Genomic DNA, 26,343 nt, shown 5'->3' with positions numbered 1-26,343 from the left:
GAAACTCCTCCTCTTTTTTAATATCAATCCGCCAGCTCGCCTCTTCTACAGGTCCCTAATTATTATTATTTTAAAAATCGTAATCGATATCTATACAGTAAGAACAAGAAACAAGTTAAACATTCATCTATGAATGCTGTAAAGGTTTCGACTCTGATATTTATAATCACACCGCGTATCCCCTGCGGTCTACATAACGGCGGATTAATACTTTCTGCTACTACGTGATGGGGCACAAGCTGTAGCCGAAAGAAATCGCGCTTTCTGATTGGTGTGTTTGTACCTGCAATGCGTCACTCCCATGGTCTGCGCTGCCGCTGCATCTTATCCATAGACATCTCAGTCAGTGCCACAGGCACAGCAGACAAGCTTGTTGCATAGTGTGTATACATATGGGCAACGTCTTCAGAGAGGCACAATAACATAATTCTGATAAGTAATTAGCTACCAGTAAGAAAAATGATTACTTGTAAATGAGCTAGCACTGACCCAGTTTGTGCTTCTATTTATTCTATTACTGCAGTTTTCTCATTTCTGATTGCATTACTTATATTTTATTAGTGTGCTGATAGCCATGCTGTTTTAAATGGCTGTTACAAGGTTACCCCAGACTGATCCTGCGTTCCTCCTTTCTGCTGTGCAAGTGTTCATCACTTTGAATTTTATGCATAATTAGATGCAGCGTCAGGGATGGAGTGTTTGGGTCTAATAGTTAGGTGTTACAGCCCGTGCATGCGTGCGAGTGTGTGCACTGTGCACATTTAGATGTGTAATATGTAAGTGGGTCTGTTGCTGTCAGATGATGCTCGGGTCTCATTGTGCTGCTGCTGGTGTGGATTGGAGTATCTGATAGCCTGATTGCTTATGCCTGACTGCTCTCCTGTCTCCCAGTGACCACCTGTCTCTGCCCTGGCCCCGTGGGAGACGGCGGCGAAGAAGGTGGAGGAGGGTGGACAGAGATGTGTGAGGAGAAAGATTTGAAGAACAACTCTGGAATGTACTAGAATCTCCAATGTGCCTAAACAGCCTCAACCCCCTGCCTTTCTCCCAGTTCTTCTTATTATTAGAGACGAATGGCACACTATAAGCATAAGCAGAATTTGTCACATTTATATGGAAGAAATGATGACCCAGAGTGCTTTCCGATTCCATCTGGGCTGTTTACAGAAGTGCTGTTGATTGTGCCCTGTGAGCCACTGAGCAGCCTCAGAATGAGCCGGCCAAGCCCACTCTACAATTGCAAAACAAAAAGTAACTAATCTGAATCGTACTGGATTCTTTTCATTGAACTCTGTTTTGTTATTTTCCCGTATTGAGGTTTTTGTCACTGTGCAGATTAGGCAATGCCAGAGGTGACGGCACAGAAGCCTGAATCGGTCACAAGAACCAGTTAAGCTGATGCATGTGCGATGACTGTACACGGAGGTGTACGAATTCACTTTGCATCTCCTTAAAAACACTTGGCAAACAGGACAATGTGGACTTTTATACACTTTTGTCAATGCCGTAGACATTTAACTGCTTTCAGCTCACACGTTATTAAGGAACATCAACAGGGAATTGCTCTAATAAGACCTTTTTAGACACAATCGTACACTGTTGGGCCATAAATATTTCAAAAACATAATAGCTTTCCACTTTGGCCTCCTGCCCCGGTTTCTATAGCTACACTTTATCTAATGTGCAGTATTGGCTGTTTGATTGGTTGATGACGTGACTTTCAATGCCCCTCAGGTCTCAGAGCGCCTCGTTCCAGGTCAAAGGTTTGTACGGACTGGATTTTAATAAGGATTGGGCATACTGGAACTAAAGAGGTGTTACTTAATGGTCTATAAAACTTGAAACCAGACTCCATGATGTAAGCCAAGCAGGCTTTAAAATGAACACTAGGCTTAACGTGGAACACTATACAGTATTTGTTGCAGGCCTGTTTTGGCATTATGGATGTTGGGTATCGTGTTAACTCCGGGGTATTATTTTTTTTATTATTTATTTAGTCGCTCAGATTAATCACAATGCTCAAACCACTGCAGGGCACTAGCACATATTACGTCTCCCCTCTTCTTATCAGCTCTGTGAATATGTAACTACCTCACGTATTGCTTTCTTATCAAACGCTGCCCAGCCCAGAGCTTTTCTTTTTATAATACTGCAGATTTCATTACTGTACTGCAGGGGTCAAAGTTCGCTTTAGTTCAGTGGAAATGAGCTCAAGTCAGCCCTCCATCTTTATTAATACATTGCTTCCCCCAACACGTTAATGCTCCTTCCCACTGACAGCAGTTAGCTTTAGAGGTGGGTGGATCGATCCAGATATCGATGGTATGGATACCAATGCTGCTATTGGTACTGGAATGATACCAGTGCAATAGGAGGGATACTTTGTTCTATCCTCTAGGTTCAGTATGTAGCCCACAGACTGGTGATCTCTCCGAGCTGTACTCCGCGTCTCGCCCTATGGTAGCTGGCATGGGCTCTCAAACAAAACAGCTTTCAAGCAAGTTGTGCGAGGACTTTGAGGGATGTGAACCGCGGGTGACAAATATGAGACGATGTTTACCTGTGTAACCGAAAGACGCGGGCGCCATTTTTAATGGATGAGGATTTGTAATGCACCTGCTGCTTCAGTGCCAAGTGAGAGGATTGCCTTTCATGGCAGAGAATGGCTGTTAGCCGTGTGTCAAGCCAGTAGTGAAAAGAGTTTTTGCATTGTGTCAGCAACGTGCACATCGGGCGCTGCACCTGTTTGCTTTGGAGAGCGTGTTAGAACATCTGAATGCAACTGTGTATGTTGACATGCAGGGATGGTCAAACAGCAGGGGGGGAAGGGTGCGTTTTGTGCATGTATGTATTTTATTTTATCTTCTTATGAGGAGAAAATTCAAGGGAAAAACAAGTATCTCAACAAGGTGTCTGAAATAGCTTCACTGTTCCTTAGCACTGATTCTCACAGTATGTGGCTCTCTGCTGGAGGGAGGGAGCACCATTTTTCCATAGTGTTCTGGTGAATTCTCTCCCAGAATGGGAGGCAGAGCCTTCACCTTTCAGGCCTCTCTTCTGTGGAGCCAGCTTCTTTAACTTTAGGCTTAAACTTTCCTTTTTGATAAAACAAGTAGTTAGTGCTGGATCAATGACTCCGAACCCTCAGTAAGTTAAGTCTAGGCTTATATGCTGATATAACGAGTGGTTCTTCTTCACTCACCTCTTATTGCTCACTATGCATATACACCACTTTGCACTTAATCATTAGTTACTATTAATCTCTGGCTCTCTTTCACAGTATATCTTTTGTCCCGTCTTCCTTCCCTCACCCCCAAATAGTTGTGGCAGATGGCCGCCCCTCCCAAAGCCTTGTTGTGCTGGAGGTTTCTTCCTGTTAAAGGGGAGTTTTTCCCTCCCACTATTGCCAAGTGCTTGTTCACAGGGAGCTGATTGTTGGAGCTTTCTCTCTATTATTGTAGGGTCTTTATCTTATAATATAAAGTAACTTGAAGTGACTGCCGTGATTTGGTGCCATACAACTAAAACTGAACTGAACTGCATGAAGATCTCACTGGGTGTTCAAGCGGGTTGAGATCTGTTTCCTGCAAAGATCATGACACATGGAAGGGACCGCTGTTAGCAGGATAGAAAGAGAAAAAAGGTGACTACTTGGGATATCCCTCTAATTAAAACCCTCCCATGCCATAGGTACATGTCACTGTACTCCGACCCCTTGTTAGGAACAAAGGTTTGGGTTTTTCCTTTAATCTGTCACCTGTCTGTACATCTGACCAGCCTCTGCAAATAATTCCTGATTACTAGCAATAGTTCCCAGCACACAGTGGCCAGACATCTGGTCCATTCAGTAACGCTGTAAACCACTCCCTGTCAGCAAGAATGGCTTTATAGCCATTCAATAAGGGTATTAGCCATATAAGGTCTAACAACGGGCTAGCCGCTCATGAGTCAATCCCATAGGGCACCCTGGCCTACCTGTTACTGAGAAAAGACTTGTTTTTCAAAATTACATCATGAGGCAGAAATGATTAATGGCTTCAAATCGTATAAGAGGATTTGGTCTGGGCCTGTGATTCCCTGCCTATTTCAATCATGTTGTGATGAAATGGATATAGTGTTAAGCATGCACTTAGTTTCCTACCCCTCTTCCCGAAACGCGTTACTGTTTGTAAAGCCTGGCACTAAATCAAGTGGAATGCACCCCCCTCCCACCAAAAAACAAAACCTGCACATGCTAGTAGTTTTATTTGATAGGATCCGAAGGACAAAACCACTTACTGGCTGTCACTACAGTCACTACAGTTTATCTTTACTCGCTGGCTTTTTATTTTCCCTCCTGCAATTCCCCCACCCGCCCGCCCCAACACAAACTCTTTCCTTGACTCTGTCTAACTCTGTCCTTCTCCCTTCCACCCTTTCTCTCACTGGCTCGCTTCCAGGTTGTCTGCTGCAGAGTTCAAACACTGCAGCCTTCAGCAGCACATGAAACAGTGCTGCTTGGAACCATCCAGAAAGGTGGCACTACGAAGCGCCGATGCCAAGGTGAATTCATCCTCACCAGGTGCTACTGGGGCTTTCGCACAGGGGTCGCAGGGTCAGGAGCAGCTTGTTGTCTGTGCTTCTTTCTTTCCAGAAGTTCCCCGTACAAATGGTCTGTGGGTGTAATCTCAGTTTACTCTCTCAGTCAGCCCTGTAGAAAGTGAAACCAGAGGAATCAACGAGCATCACAGAGGTTAGGCAGGGGCATTTTTGTGCACGAGCACCTTCTCTGGTGTGCAAAAGAAGTGACGGGGTAGAGAGTTGCAGCAGCTCTCGCGTCCTTGACCCTTGCTGGAGTGCGGGCCAAGTCTGTCTCCGCAGTGGCAGGGACCTGCAGGGCTGCCTCGCTCCGTGCCCCCTCTCAGATGATCTCATTCTGCAGGGGGTAGCTCTCTCTGCTGCATGCTGCAGCCGCTTCCAGATGAAGGCTGCAGAACAGGTGTCAGGCTGTCTGTGTGTGCGTTTATGTGAAGCTGTGGGAGTGCTGCTTCTGCTCAGACCCAGCTCGTAAACAAATGTGACTGAGCCAGTTTGTGTGGAAAGTCTCAGCTCTGACCCCTGGTGGTAGGAGCAGGAATTGCATGAAGTGTTGTGAAAGGAATACTAATCAAATGCAATCCTGGAAAATAACTGTCTATTTCTCTAAGTGCTGTATAGAAATATAAGTATGAGGTTACATTTAATTTACATTAGGATACAAAGATATCGTTAATAAACAGCCAGAAAGGAAGCGTTAAGCCTGTAAGTACTTATTTTATTTAAAGTACACTTTGTGGATAATACTTTGGAACTTTTACTGAAGGTTTTTACAAAACTTTATGTACATGCAGTATTACAGAGTACCCCTCCTTTCAGTTCAATATATTAACTAACAAGCATACAAATCGTTTAACTGCCGATTGGTTGAGTAGGTGTGGTTCTTTGTTACAGGCAGCAAAGATTAAACTGCTACAGGACTGTTGTGGTTGTTTAGACTGTCCACTTTTTTAAATAACATAAAACCCATGTCCCCAAAGGCTGACGCCCTTATTACCATCCATGGCATAAAATACATAATCAGCTAAAATTTAGACCTTTTTTGACCAACACCATCCTGCTTATATGCTAATACATAATGAGTTGTTTTACTCTGAAAATACACGCATAGAATTCAAATTTAACTTACTTCCATGAACACTGTGAATGAAGAAAAGCTCATTTTTAATTCTCCTAACTGTGCACACAGGCTGGACAGAGTACTTCTTCCACCACAGTTCAGATGCTTATTGATAACTTAATGACATCTCCTAATTAACTGGCACTGTTGCTTTAGCTTTGAATGATGCACTAATTGTAATTATTTCAATGTGATATGGTGACTATAATGGCTAATGTCCTCTTTTCTCATAAAGTGCTTGATTTAAGAATGTGAACAACCCACCTATATTACCTTTAAATGTTTAAGGAAACACTTCTTGTTTTTCCTGTCTTCCTTCTCTCACCCTAACCAGTCACGGCAGAGAGCCGTCCCCCCCTGAGCCTGGATCTGCTGGAGGTTTCTTCCTGTTAAAAGGGAGTTTTTCCTTCCCACTGTCGCCAAATGCTTGCTCATAGGGGGTCATATGATTGTTGGCTTTTTCTCTGTATGTATTATTGTAGGGTCTACGTTGCCTTGAGGCAACAGTGTTGTGATTTGGCGCTGTATAAATAAAACTGAATTGAATAACTAAATTCTATTAGCACGATCCAGCTGTCAGCAGCTTCAATATGAGTCGTATCAGCTGGCAAGAGGATGTTTGCACATCTGTACTATCCTTAGCCAAACAATCATTTTGTACCCAGCATTATAAAGTGACATGGTTGATGCAATAGCAAAATTCATTGCATCCACCCTTTCTGCTCTTGAAACAATATCACAGGGTTGCTAAAGTGGCATTTTATTTAGACTTAGAAATGGTTCTTACTTGCAGAGTCTGGGAGGTTTTACGACTGACAGCTTCCAGATGCAGCACTGAATCACTCTTGCTTTGTCAAATTTATTGGGACACAGTCAATCAATAAACAATAAAGGGTGTCACTTTCACAGCAGATAAATACCTTTTAAAAAACAGCGACATCTACTTTTCATGGATTGAAGTCTCGGCAGAATAATAACACAAATTGAATTTGTTGTGTTTTACTGGGTATGAGTGCTGCTGGTTTTGCCGGTAGGGATTAATTTTACTTAATTTATTGTGAACAGATCCTGACATCAGGTATTCTGACAAATGCTAATGTTGCTATCAAACAAGCTGTTGGCGTTGGATCAGCTGGAAACCAAGGACCACTGCAGTGGTTTACTTTTCATCAGCGTCTCCAGCCAAGAGGTTGTCGAATTCTGCTGGGTAAGACTCTGACTCTAAACTGTCGAGCTTGGCACATCCTTCACTGGATCAATGGAGAGGATTGAAAATAACTGTCTTTTAAAGTCATTCGGGTCTGATTACTTCTTTGTGATGGGATAAATCAAAATCTGTCATCTCAACATTTTTAAACACCTAATGATTAGCCACAACATTAAAACCACTGTTAGGGAAAGTGACAGCCCTCTGGCATCCCTGGGGCGTGAATGAGTGATGTTTATCAGACAGGACTAATTTGCGCTCATTCTCCTTTGCATGGATGCCTTGACGCATGTAGCATAAGAGACACTGAGCAGCCATCCCCTGTCGCTCGTCATGTGTCAAAAACAAAGCTGGGGGTTACGTTTTAACTCAAACCACCATCTCTTCCTTAACCCTAACCAACCAAGTTGTTTTTACAGAATAAACTGAGTGGACGTGAAAGCAACAAGCACGGAGGAACAAATAAGTGCAAAACCAGCGCTCAATTACACCTCATGCTTGATGGATAGATGAAGGAAGCTTACAGTGCATCAGGATGAGAAGACACTAGAAATGAACAACATGCTGCCCCAGCACCTCACCGACGGCAGCATCCTCCCCAGCAGAAAAATACGCCATGACTTCACAGCAATTTCTTAAAGACAACAACAAAAAGAGGCTGACCCATAGTTTCATACTCCACAGAGTCCACAGGATGCCCTAAAACAGCCCACAGCCGCAATGATCCACAGCTGAGACCACAGGACGCCTCATCAAGAGGTCCCATGTCGACGCACCGATGGCTGAGAGGTAATCTGGGGCACGAGGGTGGCATACACGATTGTGCACTGTATGTGGTTTTAATGTTGTGGTTGATAAGATGCAAATGTGCGTGAGATGTATGCAGCTGTAAGCGTGTGCTATCTATGGCGCTGCCTTGGTACGTAGTTGTCCAGGATTCGAGGGCTGCAGTGAGTAATGTACTGCAGAGCCGGGTCTGAATAGTTGAAGGGTGGAGGGTTGTACTGCTCCGGGATGTAGTTTGGATACAGGTGGGGGATTCTGGAAGAAAACACAGAGGCCAGTCATACTAAAGAAGTAAACGTGAAATCACCGCAGTCTACAGGTCATGATTCTGTATTCATATGTGCATTTTTCCAGACAAGGAGATGGTGGCAGAGTCTTGGATTAAATGGGTCCATACGTAGTACAGCCTGGTTGCAGCATCGACCTCTATCGATAGCAGGTGTTCTCTGTAGATTCTACTGTATTTTCTTTTAATCTGATTAATACCCGTCCACGTTTCCACACAATAGACAATAATTTCAGTCAAATTTATGGAAATGTTTGGATGGGCAGCAGTTGTTGTGGAATACTCACTGACTCATGCATATTCATGCAGGCTCCAGCACAGTGTTGAAAGAGGTTGAAATCTGGGGCTAAAGCTGATTAAAAACATGAAACACATCCCGAATGGCTCTCTAGATTCACCGTCGTCTGATTAGCCATTCACTGGTGTCTGATGGTATATAATTACAGTTGTTCTTTGTGCAAATATGTATATCCTCACTGATAATGAGGTACAGGCTGTGGAACCTGCTGTACCATGAGTCATTCTGTGAATAACAGACCCAAAACAAAAACACATATCTTGCCAAGTGATTCTTTGTAATGCTGCCAATTGAATGTGCAAACCTCCTCAGACCCTTTGTTTGTTTCTTTATTAGAGTTAATTTTGTGATATTGCTCAGTCTAAACTGCAGTCAGAGTGTTGAAATGTTATATCCAGAGCTGATTTTATAAGATATTTGATGCAGCCTGATGGAAAGAGTGAAAAGAAGGAAATAAAACTATAGCTGCTCTATCATAAGGACTACTATCATATTATTAAGTAATCCAAGTATCTGTTTTTCTCTGAAAACATGATAACTACCTCCCTGGATTTTTATTGTTCACTTTACTTTAACAATCTCAGAATGCTTGTACCGTCCCCTCCCTGTCTCTTGGTATGGCAAACATCAGACTCTTATATAGTGCTTTTCTACTCTCGGAGTACTCAAAGCGTGCATACAACATGCCTCATTCACAGTGTTGGGGGGGTTACTTTTAAAATGTATTCCATTACAGATTACAGAATACATGCCCCAAAATGTATTCTGTAACGTATTCTGTTACGTTACTCAATGAGAGTAACGTATTCTGAATACTTTGGATTACTTAATATATTATCATGCTGCAGTAGTACATGAATGTTCTATTGCTGTGATTTATTACTGTTACTGCAGGTCCGCGGCTCCGAACCGTAGTAAAGGACCTCTGGCTAATACGGTGGGTTCTGTGTCGGCTCGTAGCCGAAAACTAGCTTTACTTTGTTGTCTGGGTCAACTTTGCTAGCGAGAGACAGAGAGAGGCGTTGAAAGGCTGCTCCAACAGAACTTATTGTTTTTGGAGGAAAACACGAACACGGTGTACAGTCGAGTCTTAATAGCTTACTTACAACTGGGCTCGTCAGGCACTCTTCTTGGCTGCAGTGGTTATTATTATATTTACATGCTTCCAGCTCCCGTTTTTGCTCGATGACAGCTCGTACTTTTCCTTTTTCTCCCTCCCTCGCTCACAGACACATAACGTGTATGGCAGTCCATTCTCCCTGCAGCACGGACTACACTGCCTATGATGCTACATTCTTTAGAGCTATACCTGTAGCATTCTGCTTATTAGCTTAGCACAACAACAACAAAAAGGCCTCTCTCACCCAGGAAACATGCAGAGCGAGAGCGTCACCCTGTAACCATGGCAACCGTAACGCTGCCACCTGGAACAACAGAACGTAGCTGTCAAACAAAACCCAAACAGTCCTGACCCGCCACAATATGAAACAGGAAAGTACCGCCGTGTAATCCATTTATTTCAACAAAGTAACTGTATTCTAAATATCACCTTTTTAAACGGTAACTGTAACAGAATACAGTTACTCATATTTTGTATTTTAAATACGTAACGGCGGTACATGTATTCCGTTACTCCCCAACACTACTCATTCACCCATTCACACCAACTCATACAATATATCCTCAAGTGCAATCTCACCAATTGCACTTCAGTGAATGTATTCACACTCTGACGGACACATCGGAGAGCAACTTGGGGTTAGTATCTTGCCCAAGGATATTTGGCATGCAGACTGGGGAAGCCAAGGATCGAACCACCAACCTTCCAGTCAGTAGCTGATCTGCTCTACCACCTGAGCCTCAGAAAACCAACAGCAAGCCACTCTAATACCTCGTTTGGATGCTCTACGTCCGTGCGGAAGTCATAAAAAGATCTGCGGTGCACTTTTTAACGCACGCACACACAGATATATATTTAATATTTATCTGGATATATCAGGTCATCAAAAGGACTACATAAAAACATATAATATAAAAAGCTTAAAAAGATCAAAAACTACAGTATTTTGTTGTTGTTTTTTGAAGAAGACGACATTTCAAAATACCGTTTTTTCCCCCACACTATAAGGCACACTGAAAATCCTTTAATTTTCTCAAAAATCAACAGTGTGCCTTATGTATTAATTCTGGTTGTGCTTACTGACCTCGAACTGATTTTATGTGGTACTTTGGTAAGCTATGAAGCCACACCGCTTGATAGATTGTCTGAGCATTACGGCTACTATAGTCAGGAGTCTTGCAGAGTAATACCTACTGTGCTTCAACATAATATTATGGTGTGTGTATAAGGACCCCAAAATGGCACCTGTTAAGAGACACACTGAAATTCCCCAACTGTCAAACTCAGACACTGAAGATGAAGAATTTGATGGATTTGTGGAAGAGGAATGAACTGAAAAAGCAAGTGTATTGTTTTATATTTTTTGTGTTACAACTGAACAATGTTGAGAGTTATTTTGAATGAGTTGAATAAAGTTCGACTTATCTGACAGTTGTGTTTCGCTTTATGGGCCTTATAATCCGGTGCGCCCTATAGTCCAAAAAATACGGTGTAAATTGTAACTTTCTTGCTTTCTTTGCATTCTTTCCTGGAGCACTCTGTGAACCAGAATCTAGCAACTAGCAATAAACAAAAACATGTTTGGGAATTTGAAGTCATTTCCAGTTCATTGAGATGAAAAAACTAAAGTCAATATTTTAGATTAAAAATACACAACCTAAAAGTCAGTTGCATGAATGAAAGACAAAGCAAGCTCACAAAGAAAGCGCAAATAATGTGTGTGTTCCTCACAGCTCTAATTCCCTGCACCTGTGCACCAGTTTTCTTATTTTGGCTGCTCATAAAGAAGGGGAAGGGGTTATCTGTCTCACCCTAGCGCTAGCATCCTCCTTCACTACATCTATGAATCTTCACTGTGGGCTTCGCTTTCTCTTCCTGCCTTGCAGCTCCAGCTTCAACATCTGTTGTTCAATATATCTGCTACCCCTCCTCTTCAAATGTCCAAACCATGTCAACCCTTTCTAACTTTCTGTCCTTTTGTCATTAACCGCCCTTAATACTCGTCTCCATCCACTCCACCCCATCCACACTGTCTTCATTGTGCATTGCATCTGTTGCTTTGGATGGTTGACCCCAGCTATTTAACTCATCCATCTTCACTACCTCTAGTCCTTGCACGTTCACTGTTACATGACTTTAGATACTGCCGCCCTCTTATTCACATACATGTATTCAGTCCTCATGCCTTTGTTAGTCTAACAGTGGCCACTCTGAAGCCTGTGCCCCCAGTGCCCAACACCTACATCTAACATCAACATGTAACAAAATTCGATACCTGATATACTGGGTATATTTTCAATACCAAATTATACACAGAGCTAGCAGCTAGCAGTTTCCCCATTGCCTGCCTTCATGCTAAGCTACGTTCCTGCTCTCTGTAACTTCATATTTACCACACAGATATAAACGTAGTAACTTTCTCAGGTGAGTCAGCACACAAGAAAATAGTAGTCAGTAGTTTCCCTTTCAAAAAAGGTTTAAACTATTCCTTTAAAACAGGAGCGTCAAACATAAGAGTTAGATTTAGCCCACAAAAGACTCCAACTGGAAAATGTTAAGAAGGGCAGAGATTTTGGCCTTCTAACTGTGTTTTCATATGTTTTACAGGTTTTCCTACTGATCAAGACCTCCCACGTGGTCATTCATACTGCACTAAAGCAACTAAAGAATAGAAAATTATTCTGTGAATTAGCAAAAACCTAGCAACCTAACTTTTGCTATAATGTTAAACATCTATTTTAGATACATTTGGTCCACCATGTAAAATGAGTTTGACATCCCTGCTTTAAAACATTGCAATAGCTGACTGATTCACAGTGCTGTTTCAGACATTTTGCTGAAAGCCAACATTGTCTCTAATTATAAATAAAACCTGAAAGATTTGTTCCACCGATGAATGTTCTCCCCTCATCAATACACAGGTTTAGGCTTTATTGTACCCGTAACTATTCCTCAGTGTTACCCAAGTACAGTTTCATAACTTCGGCCCAAAGCTGTTAGTAGGAAGTGTCTTTGTTTAATATAGCAGTAGAGTGGGCAGTCTGTCCTCCAACTGAGAAGTTAAATAGGAGGACGACGGTGCTGCAGCAGCAGAACAGCAGACAGGATTTAAAGCCTTCAAGTTGCTGCAGAAGATTGTGTCTGGGCAGACCTACTTGACTACTGTACCTTGAAATGCACAGTGTGTAACTGTGTTTGTGCGCAAGCAGTGTATGTGCGTGTTGGCCCGGTCACTCCTTGCAGCAGTATATCTTTTGATGACCTGCAATAAACCTCGTTTCACCCTGCCCAAAGGAGCCGCTGACCCACCTGAAAGCATGTTTTATATTTATTCATTAGAGTTTTAGTGCCCCACGAAGGTCTGGCTAATTTGTAGGCTTCGTCTCAGCACAGCTTTTGTGAGGCTGTAAAGCTCATTACAGACCAGAACACACTGATGCATGGTGCTCACTGTGCGCCAGGAGACAACAGTGTCATATGAATGAAAAAAAAAAAAGAAACACACTGGAAATTAACACCGTTATTCTTGGATCTTAAAGGGCAGTGAGTTCATGGAACATTAATTCCTAGCTATCAAAATGTAGTGTTAGTCAATGAAAACACTAACTTTTATATTTCAGTTTGCATTCATGTTATTTATAAATTTAAAACTGTATATAAGCTCGTGTCACTCACTCTCCAGTAACAGTCTTCTTGCGGCAGCAGAAGAAGCAGGCCAGAACAGCCAGGAGCAGCAGCAGCAGCAGAGGGATGCAGATGCCCAGAACCAGCCCCAGGACCAGGTCTACCTCTGTGCCTCTCACTTCGTTTCTTTCTGTAATAGATCAGCCACTAATGAGCCAAATAACAAACTTTGTCTTGTCTTTACAGGCCCGTGATCTCTCAGCCTCAGACACAACACATACAACTCAGTAAAAGGAAGACGAGTGAGATTTCTATCAAACAATGGTTGCTATGCAACCTGAGCAGCGTTTTGAAGGTTACTAATTTGGTAACTTGATGTACGGACACAAGATGCACGCTCACCTATGATGCAGGACTGGCGTTTATTCACGTCAGTCTCGTTGCAAATACACTGGTAGCCACCGTAGGTGTTGGTGCACAGAGCAGGGTGGTCACACTTATACTCGTTACTACTACACTCATCCACGTCTGTAGGCAGGGAAACAGTCTTACTAACACTGTTATGCTTCTGCTAATAAAATACACAAAAATACACGCATAAATATCCAAATAATGACGTCAGAGTATGCATGTGTCGTCCATGCAACAGCGTTTATGCTAATGTCTTTAATGCTGAACTCCAGTTGAGTAGATTTTTTGTGTGATTAAAAGTTTAAAATAATCTTTATTTATCTTGTACCATGTCTCCGTGCAGCTTTCCAGTTCATCGTCTGTCTTAAACAAGCTGTTATAAACCAACTTTCTTCTGATTAGCTTTCCCTCACAAGCAGAAGGCGGGATGGGTGCGGCTTCTCTGCTTGCAGCTATATTATTGACATCTTACAGAAACAAGTGGGCTAAAACCTTTGAGAAACCTGGAATTTAGAGGAGTCTGAAGCCTGAACTCTTGCATGCTCTGACCTCATTACTTGAAACTTTGGCTGTGTTTATAATCGGCATCCACACTAGTAACAGCGCATATACAGATAAAAGATATTTTACCATTAACTTCTATGGCATGGATGCCAAAGTGGCTGCTGATTCTGGTCAGGTAGTCTGTGATGTACCAGTGGGGGGTGTCACTGGACACTTTGATTCGATATTCGTGCACATCTGGTGTGAATCCCTGATTGATCTCGGTGATGTTATAATACTTGTTTGTAAAACCTTTGGTTAACATGTCATCCAACTGAGAGAAAAAAGAGATTATGATTGTAAACTACTGATAAACCTGTATTACTGTTACAGATGAACGTGTTACCAGACATCTCTGATGTACAAACACACCTGTTGGATCCCACCAGCTGCGTTCTTTTTCCAGGTCACAGAGACATTGAACATGTTATAGCCTGTTGGCAGAAAGAGCAGCTTTAAGCATCTTTGCTATAATAAACGCGGATGTTTTCCATAAAACACCAGAGGAACAGGTGAGCTGTGATGAAGCTACAGGGGAAACCATATGGGTGTGCTTACCTGGGGGATTAGGAGAGTCACCTGCAGAGAAACACATCAGCTGAGTTATAATAAACCAGCAGGTATGCTCTGCTGTAGAGCACAACTACAGTTTTTACATATGCAGAAACTACAGCAACTTCAATTTGTGCCTTTCTGAGTGTGGAGGTGATTGTAATACTCTGTCACTTTTAAGAGAGTCAGTTTCATCAATAGGCTGTACATAAATGATGGAAGTAGGCACCATGAGTTAAAGCAGCGGTCCCCAACCCCCGGGCCTCGGACCGGTACCGATCCGTGAGTCGTTAGGTACAGGGCCGCGAGATTTGAGGCTAAGGTGTGAAATGTATGTTTTTCAAGGTTTTTATCGGTTTTGAGCGTTATTTTGTTATCGCTTTTGTCGTTAACTCGGTTTTCCTGGGTCTTTTCACGTGTGTTATGAATAAATCTTCATTTTTTCGGTACCGGTACTAGTTTTATTTTGTTGTATTTATCCGCGACACCTTAAAGGCCGGTCCGTGAAAATATTGTCGGGCATAAACCGGTCCGTGGTGCAAAAAAGGTTGGAGACCGCTGAGTTAGAGCATATTTAGAAAGTGTCATGGTCTTAATCCAGTTTTGGATTCCTGTTTTGATTCCTTAATTCAGCTGCACAGTGCAGTATGTAGAGCACTATATCTCTAAGATTAGGTTTAAAACTTTCCCTTTTGATAAACCATAGAGTTAGATCAGGTGACCCTGAATCCTCATTTAGTTACGCTGCAATATACCTGTTCTGCTGAGGGTTTCCTCTTCATTCACCTCTTTTCTCTTGGTGTTTATATGTCACTATGCATTTAAACATTAGTTATTATTAATCTCTGACTCTCTTCAACAGTGAGTCTTTTACCCTGTCTTCCGCTCTTCACCCTCAAACAGTCGCAGCAGATGGCCCCGCCCCTTCCTGAGCCTGGTTCTTGTCACAAAATTAATATATTGTTAGTGCTTATTTAGTGCTTATTGTTACTTGTTTTTAATGTAGTTTGCTTCCAGTCTAAAAGGGCCAACTCTGAGTAGAATCTGAGCCAAAAGTACTGACAGGAAACTGCATGCTTTTGCAGAGAACAGGAAGTTTTAGTGCAGAGCTGCACAGGCATATTAATAAACCAGACACAAAAAGCGGAACTAAGTAATCTGTGTGTCGGTGTGACGTAGTGCAGAAATACGGATTTAGCTGGCAAAGAATTCAGACCTGAGCGTGTGTGTTCGTGTGTTCAGGTCTCCATTTCCAGGAATGTAAAATAAAGATTATTTTTTGAGCTTGACCACTCTGAGTTCAGTCTTTCTCTGTCGCCAAAAGAATTCAAAAGAACGGAATTTAATATTCTGCTGAAGGTTTCTTCCTGTTAAAAGGGAGTTTTTCCTTCCCACTGTCGCCAAAGTGCTTGCTCATAGGGGGTCATGTGATTGTTGGCCTTTTCTCTCTATGTATTATTGTAGGGTCTACCTTACAATATAAAGTGCTTTGAGGCAACAGTGTTGTGATTTGGCGCTGTATAAATAAAACTGTACATCTGTACTATCCTTAGCCAAACAATCATTTTGTACCCAGCATTATAAAGTGACATAGAGGGTTGTCTGATTATTGGAGTTTTCTCTCGAACATTGTAGGGTTCTTACTTTACAATATAAAGCACCATGGGGCAACTGCTGTTGTTTTGATTTGGCCCTATATAAATAAAACTGAATTGAATTGAACTGAATAGCAAATAGGTCCTGGATTTAAATCCTCTGTTGTATTTATTACATGTGGAGTTCACATGTTCTCGCAGGTATTCTAGCTTCCTCCTATGCACAGTCCAATGACATGTATGTCAGCTACATCTGTAGATGTGAATGTGAGCACGAATGCTTATTTGTCTCTTGTGATAGCCGACAGACTGGTGACCTCCCCTAGCTGGGATAGGTTCCAAGTAAAAGACGATAAATGGTTTGGATTCATTTGCTGTTTCAGGGTTGTTGAAGCTTTTTGAATCTAGTGTGTCTACATTTATTTGATTTCCTGCTGTAACTTTAGAGGTATTATAGTAACTACAGTGTTGAACACCTGTTAAAGTTTCCACAGTTCAAAGAAAGTTTAAAAGGGTCATCAAAAAGAGGAAGTACTCTTTGTCACTAACTAGTCATTAACCAACTCACTCACTAAGTAAAAACTTCTCCATATGAAACTGGGTAAGATCTCATTAAGCCATAGAAAAACCTATTTAGTTTTTTATTTTTTCTCAAGACATTTTTTTCTTATAGGTTAAATAAGTGCATTGTGTCAGCGTCTACACTTATAAGTGTAAATATTAATATTAAATATAATGTCTGGGGCTTGAGTTTTGTGCGCAAAACTCTTTATTCCTCACATTACACAACTCACAAATTACACACCTGTCTAGAGCTACACGAGTATCTGCAAACTGTCATCTGACTCACTCTAATGCATTTATGGATATTTAGACTTTGACTGCCACAATAGTCCACTACATGTGAGGGTGAACGTACCACATCCTTCATCATCCTTGGAGTTTTTATATCTGCAGATGCATTCATAGGTGCCAAGCTTGTTCTTACACTCATACTTGGCATTTTGACAGGTCAGAATCTCCACGCACTCGTCTTTATCTATAATACAGACACAAAGAATGAAGTGAAGACGTTTTAAAAAGCTGCATTATTATTCATGCTCGAGTGCTGAGTGCTCACTACCTGTGCAGTTGTGTCCATCTCCATTAAAGCCTTCCATACATGTGCAGGTGTAGCTCTGTTTTGTGCTGTTGCAATAAGCATATTTGTGGCAGGGGAAGGGAAAAGGAGGGATGCACATGTCTGGGAAAAGAAAGGTGCAGGGTGAAATTATGGGGTCAGTCATGGTGGTTTTTAGAAGGTGATAATGTGATGAAAAAAAAAAGTTTAAAAAAATCTACATACTACTTTCAAAGCACTTGTATCCTTTTTTCCCATTAGCGAAAGTGTTATCAGGACATTCACCACAGGTGAACTGGCCAGACTCTGATCGGCACTGCACTCCTCGGAAGCAGGGCTCGCCTTGACATAAATCTGTAGTGTTCTCACAGAATTTCCCACTGAATCCCGTTGGACACAGACACCCCACCACCTGGAAGGTTAGGCACATTGTAGATCACACATAGCATTCCTATTTCACCACAAAGCTGCCCTCTCCCTTTCAATAAACTAACTTTCTTCAGATTGGTTGCCCTTTCCTTAAGAAGGTCCAAACCACAAATCACTGTCCAAACTACAGTCTGTGGTTTGGACCACAGACTGTAAATAAAACACAGTTGTGGCTACTGTGAGGTTGCCCACTGGTTTCAGGACTGGACTGGACATTTTGAAGGAGGTATTTGGTCTTTTCAGGGGGAAAACAACCTAGAAGAGAGTGTAGTGCTAAGCTATCAGCTAGCTAGCGAGCATGGTTAGCGAGCATGGTTAGCATGCTCCATAAAGTGTATGCCTGTATTGCACAGGTCCAAATTCCTGCTAAACAGTTTAGAATCTGATCAAAACCCAAGCACTAACTTTTTGGAGAGTCTGTATCAAACATTAAGCCATGTTTTTGGTCAGTTAATAATGCTAAAAGGCATTAACAGCAGAAACATAGTTGAAGTGTCCAGTTGAGTGACTTAAGTTAGCAAAGGTATTAACAGACAGCTATTAGCTACAGTCAGTGTTGCCAAGTCCTCAGTAAGGAAAATCACTATTGGCTGTCCTAAAAGTCACTAGAAGTCGCTAAATGACGTCATCGCCTAATTTGCATAGTTGGTCATGCTAATATAATTGTAACCTACGTTTTAGGAGAGAAAAATAACGTCATGGAAGAGACATAAAGTGAAAAGAAACATCCTAAATGAATTTAGAATTATTTAGAACTACAAATTAAATTTATTTTAGCAATTATTGTTTTTTTAATGTCACAATTCCAACCCTGCTCCTTTATCCGGGCTTCCACCGGCAAAAGCTACCCGTAAAGGGCACTCTGGTGGAGTTACTTTGTGTGTGTGTGTGTGTTTTTATAAGCAGTTTTAAACCTTGTGATCCACAAAACAGCATAACAGTAAAAGAAGAACTGACTGCGTTACAGTCAGTGCAGGAGCAGCGGCTTCGCTCATGCGTGATTCATTTGCAGTTTGGACACACAGGTGTGAACGTCTCCTGCCCTGATAGCAGCGGGGGGAGGACTATCCTCCGCCCGTGAGCGCTTTGGCACGGGCAGCTGCCCACGGCAGCACTGCTGCTTGTTGAGAAGAGCGATACGCGCTTTCACGTCAAAAAGTCATCATAAATAAGTTTCCAATAACACCAGAAAAAGTAGCCAGATTTGTCGCTAGTTGTTAAGGGGGTCTGAAAACTCACTAAATATAGTGACAAAGTTGCTAAGTTGGCAACACTGGCTACAGTTGCCTGTGTTGTGACACCTCCTAGTCAAAGAGTATGAGGATATAAATACATATATTTTTGTTCTTTTAGGGATGATTAACATTCAGTATACTATGACTTCTTGTCAGGGCTGCCGCTACATCATCTTCAGTTACACCTGCTTATTGCTGTTCAAGGTTGACACTGGCACAAAGCTGCAATTTTGTAAACAGAAATCATGAATACCATGACAAGAAATGGTGCAGTTAGATGAAAGTGTCAGCTCAACTGAGACAATAGAGCACCTGAAACTTTCCCTGCAGATGGTTTTCAGTGATGCTGTCATACTGGCACGTTCCTCCGTTGAGGCAGTTGCAGACACGCAGGATGGGAGTGAAGAGGGAGCTGGCCAGTTTGTCACTGACCTTGATGCTCAGCTGGACAGGCTGGGTGCTTAGAGGGGTCCAAGTCAGGTAGCCATTACCTGGACAGGAGAGAACACAAGAGGCTGTAAACACCTACATCACTGAAACAGCATTTCATATTTTTTCGTGTTTTGTGTATTTTGTGTCTTGTGCTTGTCACTCTCAGCATTACAGTCTACTGACTCAGCTCTGAAATGTCCCATCTGCTGACAGACTGCACTGCCGGCAGCCTCTCCATCCCTCTAACAAATGTCAACAGTAACGTCATCTGTAACAGCAACAAATGGAGCTAGGCACGGAGAGTGTGAGTAGGTGTCTCACCGCTGTTGATCGAAGCTTGGGGAGGCCTGGGTAAGAGCAGCGAATAAGTGATGTTGTCTCTGTTGGCATCCTCAGCGATGATCTGAACGCTGACCTGGGATTTGACCTGAGAGCGGATCACTGTGGGCTGTGTCACTATGGGAGGCATGTTACCTGCCAGATCACAAAAACACTGTATCTAATTATTACAGGTCAGTGATAAAAATGCACCATTGTTTTTTAGAGACGAGTTCAGACAAGTTTACCTTTGATCAGGGCCCGATTTTGAAATTCTGTCTCAGCTTTCAGAGTCTCCTGGCCCAGTTCAGGAACACTGGTTGCTAGTGTGTCATGGACACATTGCATGCTGCTTTTACAGGTTCTTGTCAGCTCTTCAATCTCAGCAGGAGTGATGCTTTTCAGCAGGTCCTCAGTGGGGGTGACCACCAGTGAATTCATAGGAGTTAGAGAGGACAATAGGCTCTCTGGGCCTGGGACTGCCCCTAAACACACACACACGCACACACGCACACACACACGCACACACACACACGATTAAAATTATACTGCATTGTTTAAAAGCACACATACACCATTAAAATGAGCAAATTCTGTTTTATGCTTCATCTCCTGTTATCTTTGGGCCAGAAATGTTGATGTTAATGCAGTACATCTCTTCAATCTGTCATGAATTTACTAAATTCTACAACAAGCTGTTTCTGCTGCACTGTTGTTTTGCTTATTAGCCAGCTAGCTGGCAAGCAAGGGGGAATATTGAGTCAGTGCACAAGAGATGTTAAGCATAAATCAGTTAAATTGTTTTAAAACTTGAAGTAAGTCCTCAGAAAAGTTTCCAGAACCCCTGCTCCAATAAATCTGAATCTGTAGTTGTTTAGTATTAAGGATAATGATTTAACAACAGAAACCTCAAAAGGGAGCTCAGCACAGCTCAAGAGTATAAATAAAAACAGTAACACAAGCTTAAGTCGTAGACTTTTGCCACCTAGTGGCAGCATAGCATTCATTTGGAGTTGTGCTTCAGGCAAACTGATGAACATGAAATAAAAACACTCCTCTCAGAAATGATTTGTATTAAGCTAATTCTCAAAATGCCCCCAACCTGTTTCTAAAAACAGCAATGATCCACTCACAGGACAAACCAAAGAGATGCAGTTTTTCCTCTGCAGGGGTGCTGACATTCGTCGAGTGAATGGCCTTGCCATCCGACATGAGGAAATCATCAGAGGGGTTGGCGCTCCAGAGGCCCATGAGACCCACGGTGCGGTTGAAGAAGGCCTCAGGAACCTCCACTAAGGCGCACAGCTGATTGCTACCCCCACTTCGCCACACCACCACGTGGAGGCCGTTGGCATACACAGCCGTGCAGCGTTGCAGTTCAGTACAGCGCACTGCAAAGTTATTCTTACTGGCATGTACAAGACCTGAATGGACAGCAAACATATATGCATCACATAGTTAAGACTGTAATGTGTTGTTTATAATAGGTTTCAAATCTGTAATACTTCATACACGTGCCAAGGTTCAAATTTGATGATTTACGGTTATATAATTGTTACATACTTTTTAAAAGGGATCTATTATTACTGCTTTTCCTCCTTTTTAGTCATGTATACACTGTTACAGTGATGGATGATTGTATTAAATGTGTTGAAAATTTAAAATAATGAGGTAATAACAAGGAAATCTCTCTGAGCCAACTGGTTCACTTTGCTCACTTTGAATGAGCCTTATTTGGTCATCTCAGGCACACGGCTCAGGCTGTGATCACAGACTCCTCACCCACCAGTGGCATGCAAAGCTTCTCTAGTACACTTTAAGAATAAAAATATACACTTGATCCCCTTGAGATGTGTGTGGTGATTATTACCAACGGTGACTGGGACTTCAACGTCATCCACCAAAACTCGCAGTCTGCTGTCCTTCTCTGAACTCCTCCATTCAATCTGAAAATTTAAAATGTTTATCTGGAGCTTGGTTCATCCATGGAATATCAACAGTATCATCTAATATCTATTTAAGCCTGCATGCATCTTGCAACAAAAGAAGCATAGGAAAAATATGGAATTAAGATTTCAGATAAATTCATTACTGCCAAAAGATTTTGATGATGTACCTGCCACAACAGAGATGATCGCACATGTTCAGTCAAATTGATATAGATCTATTTGCAGCACATTTCTACTCTTTTATGGAAAATAAAGAAAGTGTAATCATCTGTTTACTTCCCGAAAGTTAGAGGATTACTGCCATGTGCATTTTATAATGAAGTGGAGATGATAAGTTTAGCTTAGAAAATCTCGCTTAAGCTAAAAATCCATCTCCTGGGCTAACTCCCAGAAGTGAATATGTATGCTTTCCCAAATGGAACTATTCCTTTAGCGCACACAGACTTTCTCGCTCTTATCCTGACCTTGCCAATGCCTTGGTAGAAGGCAGCCATGCGCACCACCGCTGGGACTTCAGTGATCCTGTTTGCGTCTGGGTGTAGCCTGTCAATCTGTCCTTGCAGGGTGAAGATATTAGAGCCGGTGGCAGATGAGAGACGCAATATCACAAACTCTCCCAGGGCCTTGAAGGAGTACGTTCTCCCATCGAAGGTGATGAAATGGAGGCTGCCATACACCATTGCTGCAGGGAGGGGGGGGGGGGATTAGGAATTAAAAAGTTTTTCACATCTTACTGTCAGGGGCTGTGACCCAGCTTTTAGATTTTTTTTTATGTTAGATTGCGATAATGTTAGGTTTTTGTGTTATTATTTAGTTATGGTTTAGTTGAGTTTTATTCTAGTTTTTATTTCACCATGTGTTTATGAGTCTTTTCCAGTCTTCTGTCTGTCTTGCCCATATGGAAAAGAAATAATAATAATAATGGATTGCATTTATATAGTGCTTTTCGGGACCCCTCAAAGCGCTTTACAATTCCACTATTCACTCTCACATTCGTACACTGGTGAAGGCAAGCTACAGTTGTAGCCACAGCTGCCCTGGGGCAGACTGACAGAGGCGAGGCTGCCATATCGCGCCATCAGCCCCTCTGGCGATCACCAGTAGGCGAAGTGTCTTGCCCAAGGACACAACGACAGAGACTGTCCGAGTCAGGGCTCGAACCAGCAACCTTCCGATTACAAGACGAACACCCAACTCTTGAGCTACGATTGCCCCATCATATAAGCCTAAGACTTGCATAAGATTTGGCTTACTTCATATAGTGAATCATATCAGGCTTATATGATTTACTCATGAAAGTGGCCACTTCCTCATTACTTTCATATATTGTTTTAGTAAGTATCAAGGGATCTTATATCTGTTTTCACTCTTGTATGCTTTTCATACAAGTTTCACGCAAGACAGATACAAACTAAGATTTATGTATATCTTTTCCATATGGGTGTCCTCTATGTTTAACGTGTAGTTATGGCCGTGCTTTTGTCTTCCTTATCTGTTCCCATATGTCTCTCTTTTTGTTCCGTTTCCCCAGTGAGTCATGTGTTTGTGTTTCCATGTCTACTGTCAAGCTTGTGTTGTCATGTCTACATTCCATTATATTTCTGTTTTATTTTGAAAGTTCTAGGTTTTACTAGTTTGGGTTTTAGTTTCATTTTTTGCCTTTTGTATTCATGTTTTTCAGCAAAATAAACGACTCGCCTTTTGTTAAAGTTCATCCACTTGGGTCCACATCAAAAACACACACTGACACTTACTTATACAGACAGATTGATATGTATTAGTTTTTCTTAAAATGGAGCAGCCGCTCACCTATACCCTGTGTCGCCTTCTTGGTTTGGGTGAAGCCGTCAGGTCTAGTCCAGCTGTAACCTTGACAGCGGTCCAGCGGCCTCTTGTCGAGGTAAAAGTGGCAAAGTGGAGACTCCATACAACACCATTGAAAGGGCAGGAGATCGTCATCTGAAGAGAGAAGTTTAATAAAATAACATAGTCGTGTTATTTCATCAAGCGGCCGTGACAAGTTTGTACATTACACTAATATGTTAGTTAGTAGTTATACTAATTTTGTGGCTGATTTGACAAAAGAAAATGCCTGTATTACCAATATGTTTCTGTATGCTGTATCCAGAGAAGTAGCGCTCATTGTATCCAGCTACCAGGGCACCATCAGGTTCATACACACACCTCTTCTCTGAGCCATATATATTGGACAGGACTGAGCGGAAGGACTGCCCCTGTGCACTCCCCCACCGCTGACCCCTCAGCTTCACCACAGTTGGACTAGGCACAGATGTATCCTGCATAAATGACAGATCCCCCAGAGCCTGGTTCCGTGTGCAGGGACAGGCAGGCAGCCCTTTTGTCCACTCATCAGGATCAGGCTCCATCACTGCCCACTGCTGGCACCTGAAGCCGGGATCTACGTCTGACCCCGTCGGTCCTGTCAAATCATAGACCAGCTGGCCTACGTTCCCCATGGTTCCTTTCACTTGCTGAGGCCTGTATCTTCCCCCAGGGCCAAAGAGGTTTTCAGGAGGGACTGGGATTTCCTTGATAGACAGCTTTCCATTTGTGTAGCCAATAAGAGCATTGTGGAATTTTCTCTGACCTGGGCCCCATTTCATCTCCCCGTATCGCAGGAGGGCAAAGGAACGCGCTCCGTCTGTGGTCAGGATACACTGGAAAGTGTTGCTCTAAAAATAACAAACATTAACTTTAACTAACTCAACATGTTGCAACAATAAGTAAATCTAATGAATTCAATCACTTATTCAAAGTGGCTAATAAATGTGTGCTTTTGTTTTGATGTACTTTGCTTCTAGTGTTGTCAGTACAAAAGAGCAACAAGAGCTTAGATACAGTGTAAAAGTGATGCAGGATGAAGACTGGTGGCAGCAGATGTCACTGCACTCTGCATTCAAGTCCTTCAGGGCAACACAGCCCCAAGGTGGCACCAGAGCTAAATAAAACAGCATGTTCCAGGACTCAGGACTGAATGCCTTTCTCTCAGCTTACTGTTCAAAAGGCTCACGTTGCATGAAAGAATAACACGTAAATGAGGTCAATCTGACAAGTAACCAGTTACACTCCCTGCTCAATCAAACCTTTTACTGGAACTGGTACATAAGAGCTTTCAGGAACAGGTAGAGCCTGAATCAGAGGTTCAGATTATAAACTGGTCATTAACTTTTCCAGTAAACACTATGAATGTGAACATATTTAGCCCAGTATTATAGTAAAAAAAACACACACACAAACGCATGTTACTGCATTGTTGTGAGATGGAGTTTGGTAGTTTTGAAAATAGTATAATAAAGCAAAACCTTTACAAACATCATTAATATCAAAACCCAAACTGCTCTTCAAACAACTTTTGCTCTTTTTATATTGCTTTCTTATGAAACTACTGATGCAATGTTTGTGTGACATGTCCAAATGAAATAAGAATGCAAGTGTTGGCTGACACTCACCTCTGAGAAGTTGACCTTCTGGAAGGAGACAGGCATCACATCGTCCCAGGTGATCTTGAGGATCCAGGCAGGGGTAAAAGCTGGCTTGTTTTTCAGGCGCTCAAATTTTGTTACTTCCTCAGCCGTACGATTAACCACTACCTGGGAGTAGACATCTGACAAATTCTGTGTGTGGTATTCCTAACATTTAACAAGAAAGGGAGTATTAAAACAAAGCAAGTACACCATGGTGAGCTTGCTCTGTAAGCTGTATCTCTTTAAAAGAAAACGAGGTTGTTCTTTCTCTCGGTTTTACTTTATTGTTTCAACCAAACAAAATCATCCTAGCTCAACAATGACATCTGATGGCATTGAACCTGAGAGAGGAGACGTCCATTCCCTTGAGTGAGGTCTGCATCATCCCAGAACACAGCTAACAAAGTCAAGTTCATGTGGTCAGGGAAACCACTGGCGAAAGGAGACGGGAGGAGATACTGCTCATTCTCAACAACAGATTGAAACTGGACAAGCCCATTATCAGAAAACTAAGAAAACAAAAGGAGAGACAATATCAGACACACATTAAAATACCAATCTTCTCCTATGAAACTCGATATTTATGGCTAATTTTACTGCTCTCCTCACTATATTTACTTCATTATAAAGAGCTGAGTGCAAGAACTCCCACTGCTGTAAACCTTTAAGTAAAATCTACATTATTTGCATATTTTGTGGCTAATACCCTGCTGCAATTAGTACATTGCATGTACAGTATGCGTAATTCAACAAATGTATAAGTAAGAAAATGTCATCCTCATTTCTGAAAGGTGTTGTTTCTATTATATTACTGCATTTGCATCACGATTTAAACATTTTTCAATAGTTGCTGCTACTTTGAAGGAACGTTCTACAACATTATGATAAATTGGGCACTTTCGTTCTAGTATTTATAGATAATTGTAGTAAGAACTCACATAAATTCTGTCGTACAATTTCCCCATGAAGGGGAAGCCCATTGGTGGTGTGATATATGGAGAATTTCCATCTTCTGTGTCTATGTTTACTTGATTATCCCCGACATCATCTCCATAGGGAAACAGATTTCCCTCTGTGGGGGGAATAACAGAAAATTAATAAGTTAAATATTAATGTGAACATATTAAAGTCATCAACTATGCAAATCAGTTTGCTGTAAACATGCACAATTATTGTTTTGATTGTTTATGTGTCATTAAAAGTAATCCAACTGAGCTTTACTGCTACCCTAACATGCTGTGAGCTAGACTATTGTCCT

General features: G+C 42.0%; 2 protein-coding genes across 2 annotated transcripts in view; one reads left to right on the top strand and one right to left on the bottom strand.

Annotated features, from left to right (window-relative positions):
• Window positions 1–26,343, top strand: part of ttc7a (tetratricopeptide repeat domain 7A) — a 201,483-nt gene that overhangs the window by 84,345 nt on the left and 90,795 nt on the right. The window lies entirely within an intron of this gene.
• Window positions 131–26,343, bottom strand: part of LOC146504970 (uncharacterized) — a 38,768-nt gene continuing 12,555 nt past the window's right edge. Inside the window, exons 6-25 of the mRNA XM_085183612.1 lie at window positions 26,024–26,157; window positions 25,427–25,594; window positions 25,071–25,250; window positions 23,702–24,293; window positions 23,410–23,559; window positions 22,065–22,282; window positions 21,522–21,597; window positions 20,785–21,075; window positions 19,900–20,136; window positions 19,655–19,807; window positions 19,214–19,392; window positions 17,463–17,649; window positions 17,241–17,360; window positions 17,037–17,156; window positions 14,529–14,549; window positions 14,343–14,404; window positions 14,058–14,244; window positions 13,419–13,544; window positions 13,068–13,206; window positions 131–7,943 (exon numbers count right to left, since the gene is read on the bottom strand). Coding sequence (XP_085039738.1) covers window positions 7,802–7,943; window positions 13,068–13,206; window positions 13,419–13,544; window positions 14,058–14,244; window positions 14,343–14,404; window positions 14,529–14,549; window positions 17,037–17,156; window positions 17,241–17,360; window positions 17,463–17,649; window positions 19,214–19,392; window positions 19,655–19,807; window positions 19,900–20,136; window positions 20,785–21,075; window positions 21,522–21,597; window positions 22,065–22,282; window positions 23,410–23,559; window positions 23,702–24,293; window positions 25,071–25,250; window positions 25,427–25,594; window positions 26,024–26,157 — 3,482 coding nt within the window. The 3' untranslated portion in view covers window positions 131–7,801. The remainder of the gene's footprint in view (window positions 7,944–13,067; window positions 13,207–13,418; window positions 13,545–14,057; window positions 14,245–14,342; window positions 14,405–14,528; window positions 14,550–17,036; window positions 17,157–17,240; window positions 17,361–17,462; window positions 17,650–19,213; window positions 19,393–19,654; window positions 19,808–19,899; window positions 20,137–20,784; window positions 21,076–21,521; window positions 21,598–22,064; window positions 22,283–23,409; window positions 23,560–23,701; window positions 24,294–25,070; window positions 25,251–25,426; window positions 25,595–26,023; window positions 26,158–26,343) is intronic.

This window comes from Neolamprologus multifasciatus, chromosome 13, assembly GCF_963576455.1.
Source record: "Neolamprologus multifasciatus chromosome 13, fNeoMul1.2, whole genome shotgun sequence".
NCBI classification, from domain to species: Eukaryota; Metazoa; Chordata; class Actinopteri; order Cichliformes; family Cichlidae; genus Neolamprologus; species Neolamprologus multifasciatus.
The sequence above is the reverse complement of the archived record's forward strand: the minus strand, read 5'-3'. Positions and strand labels throughout refer to the sequence as shown.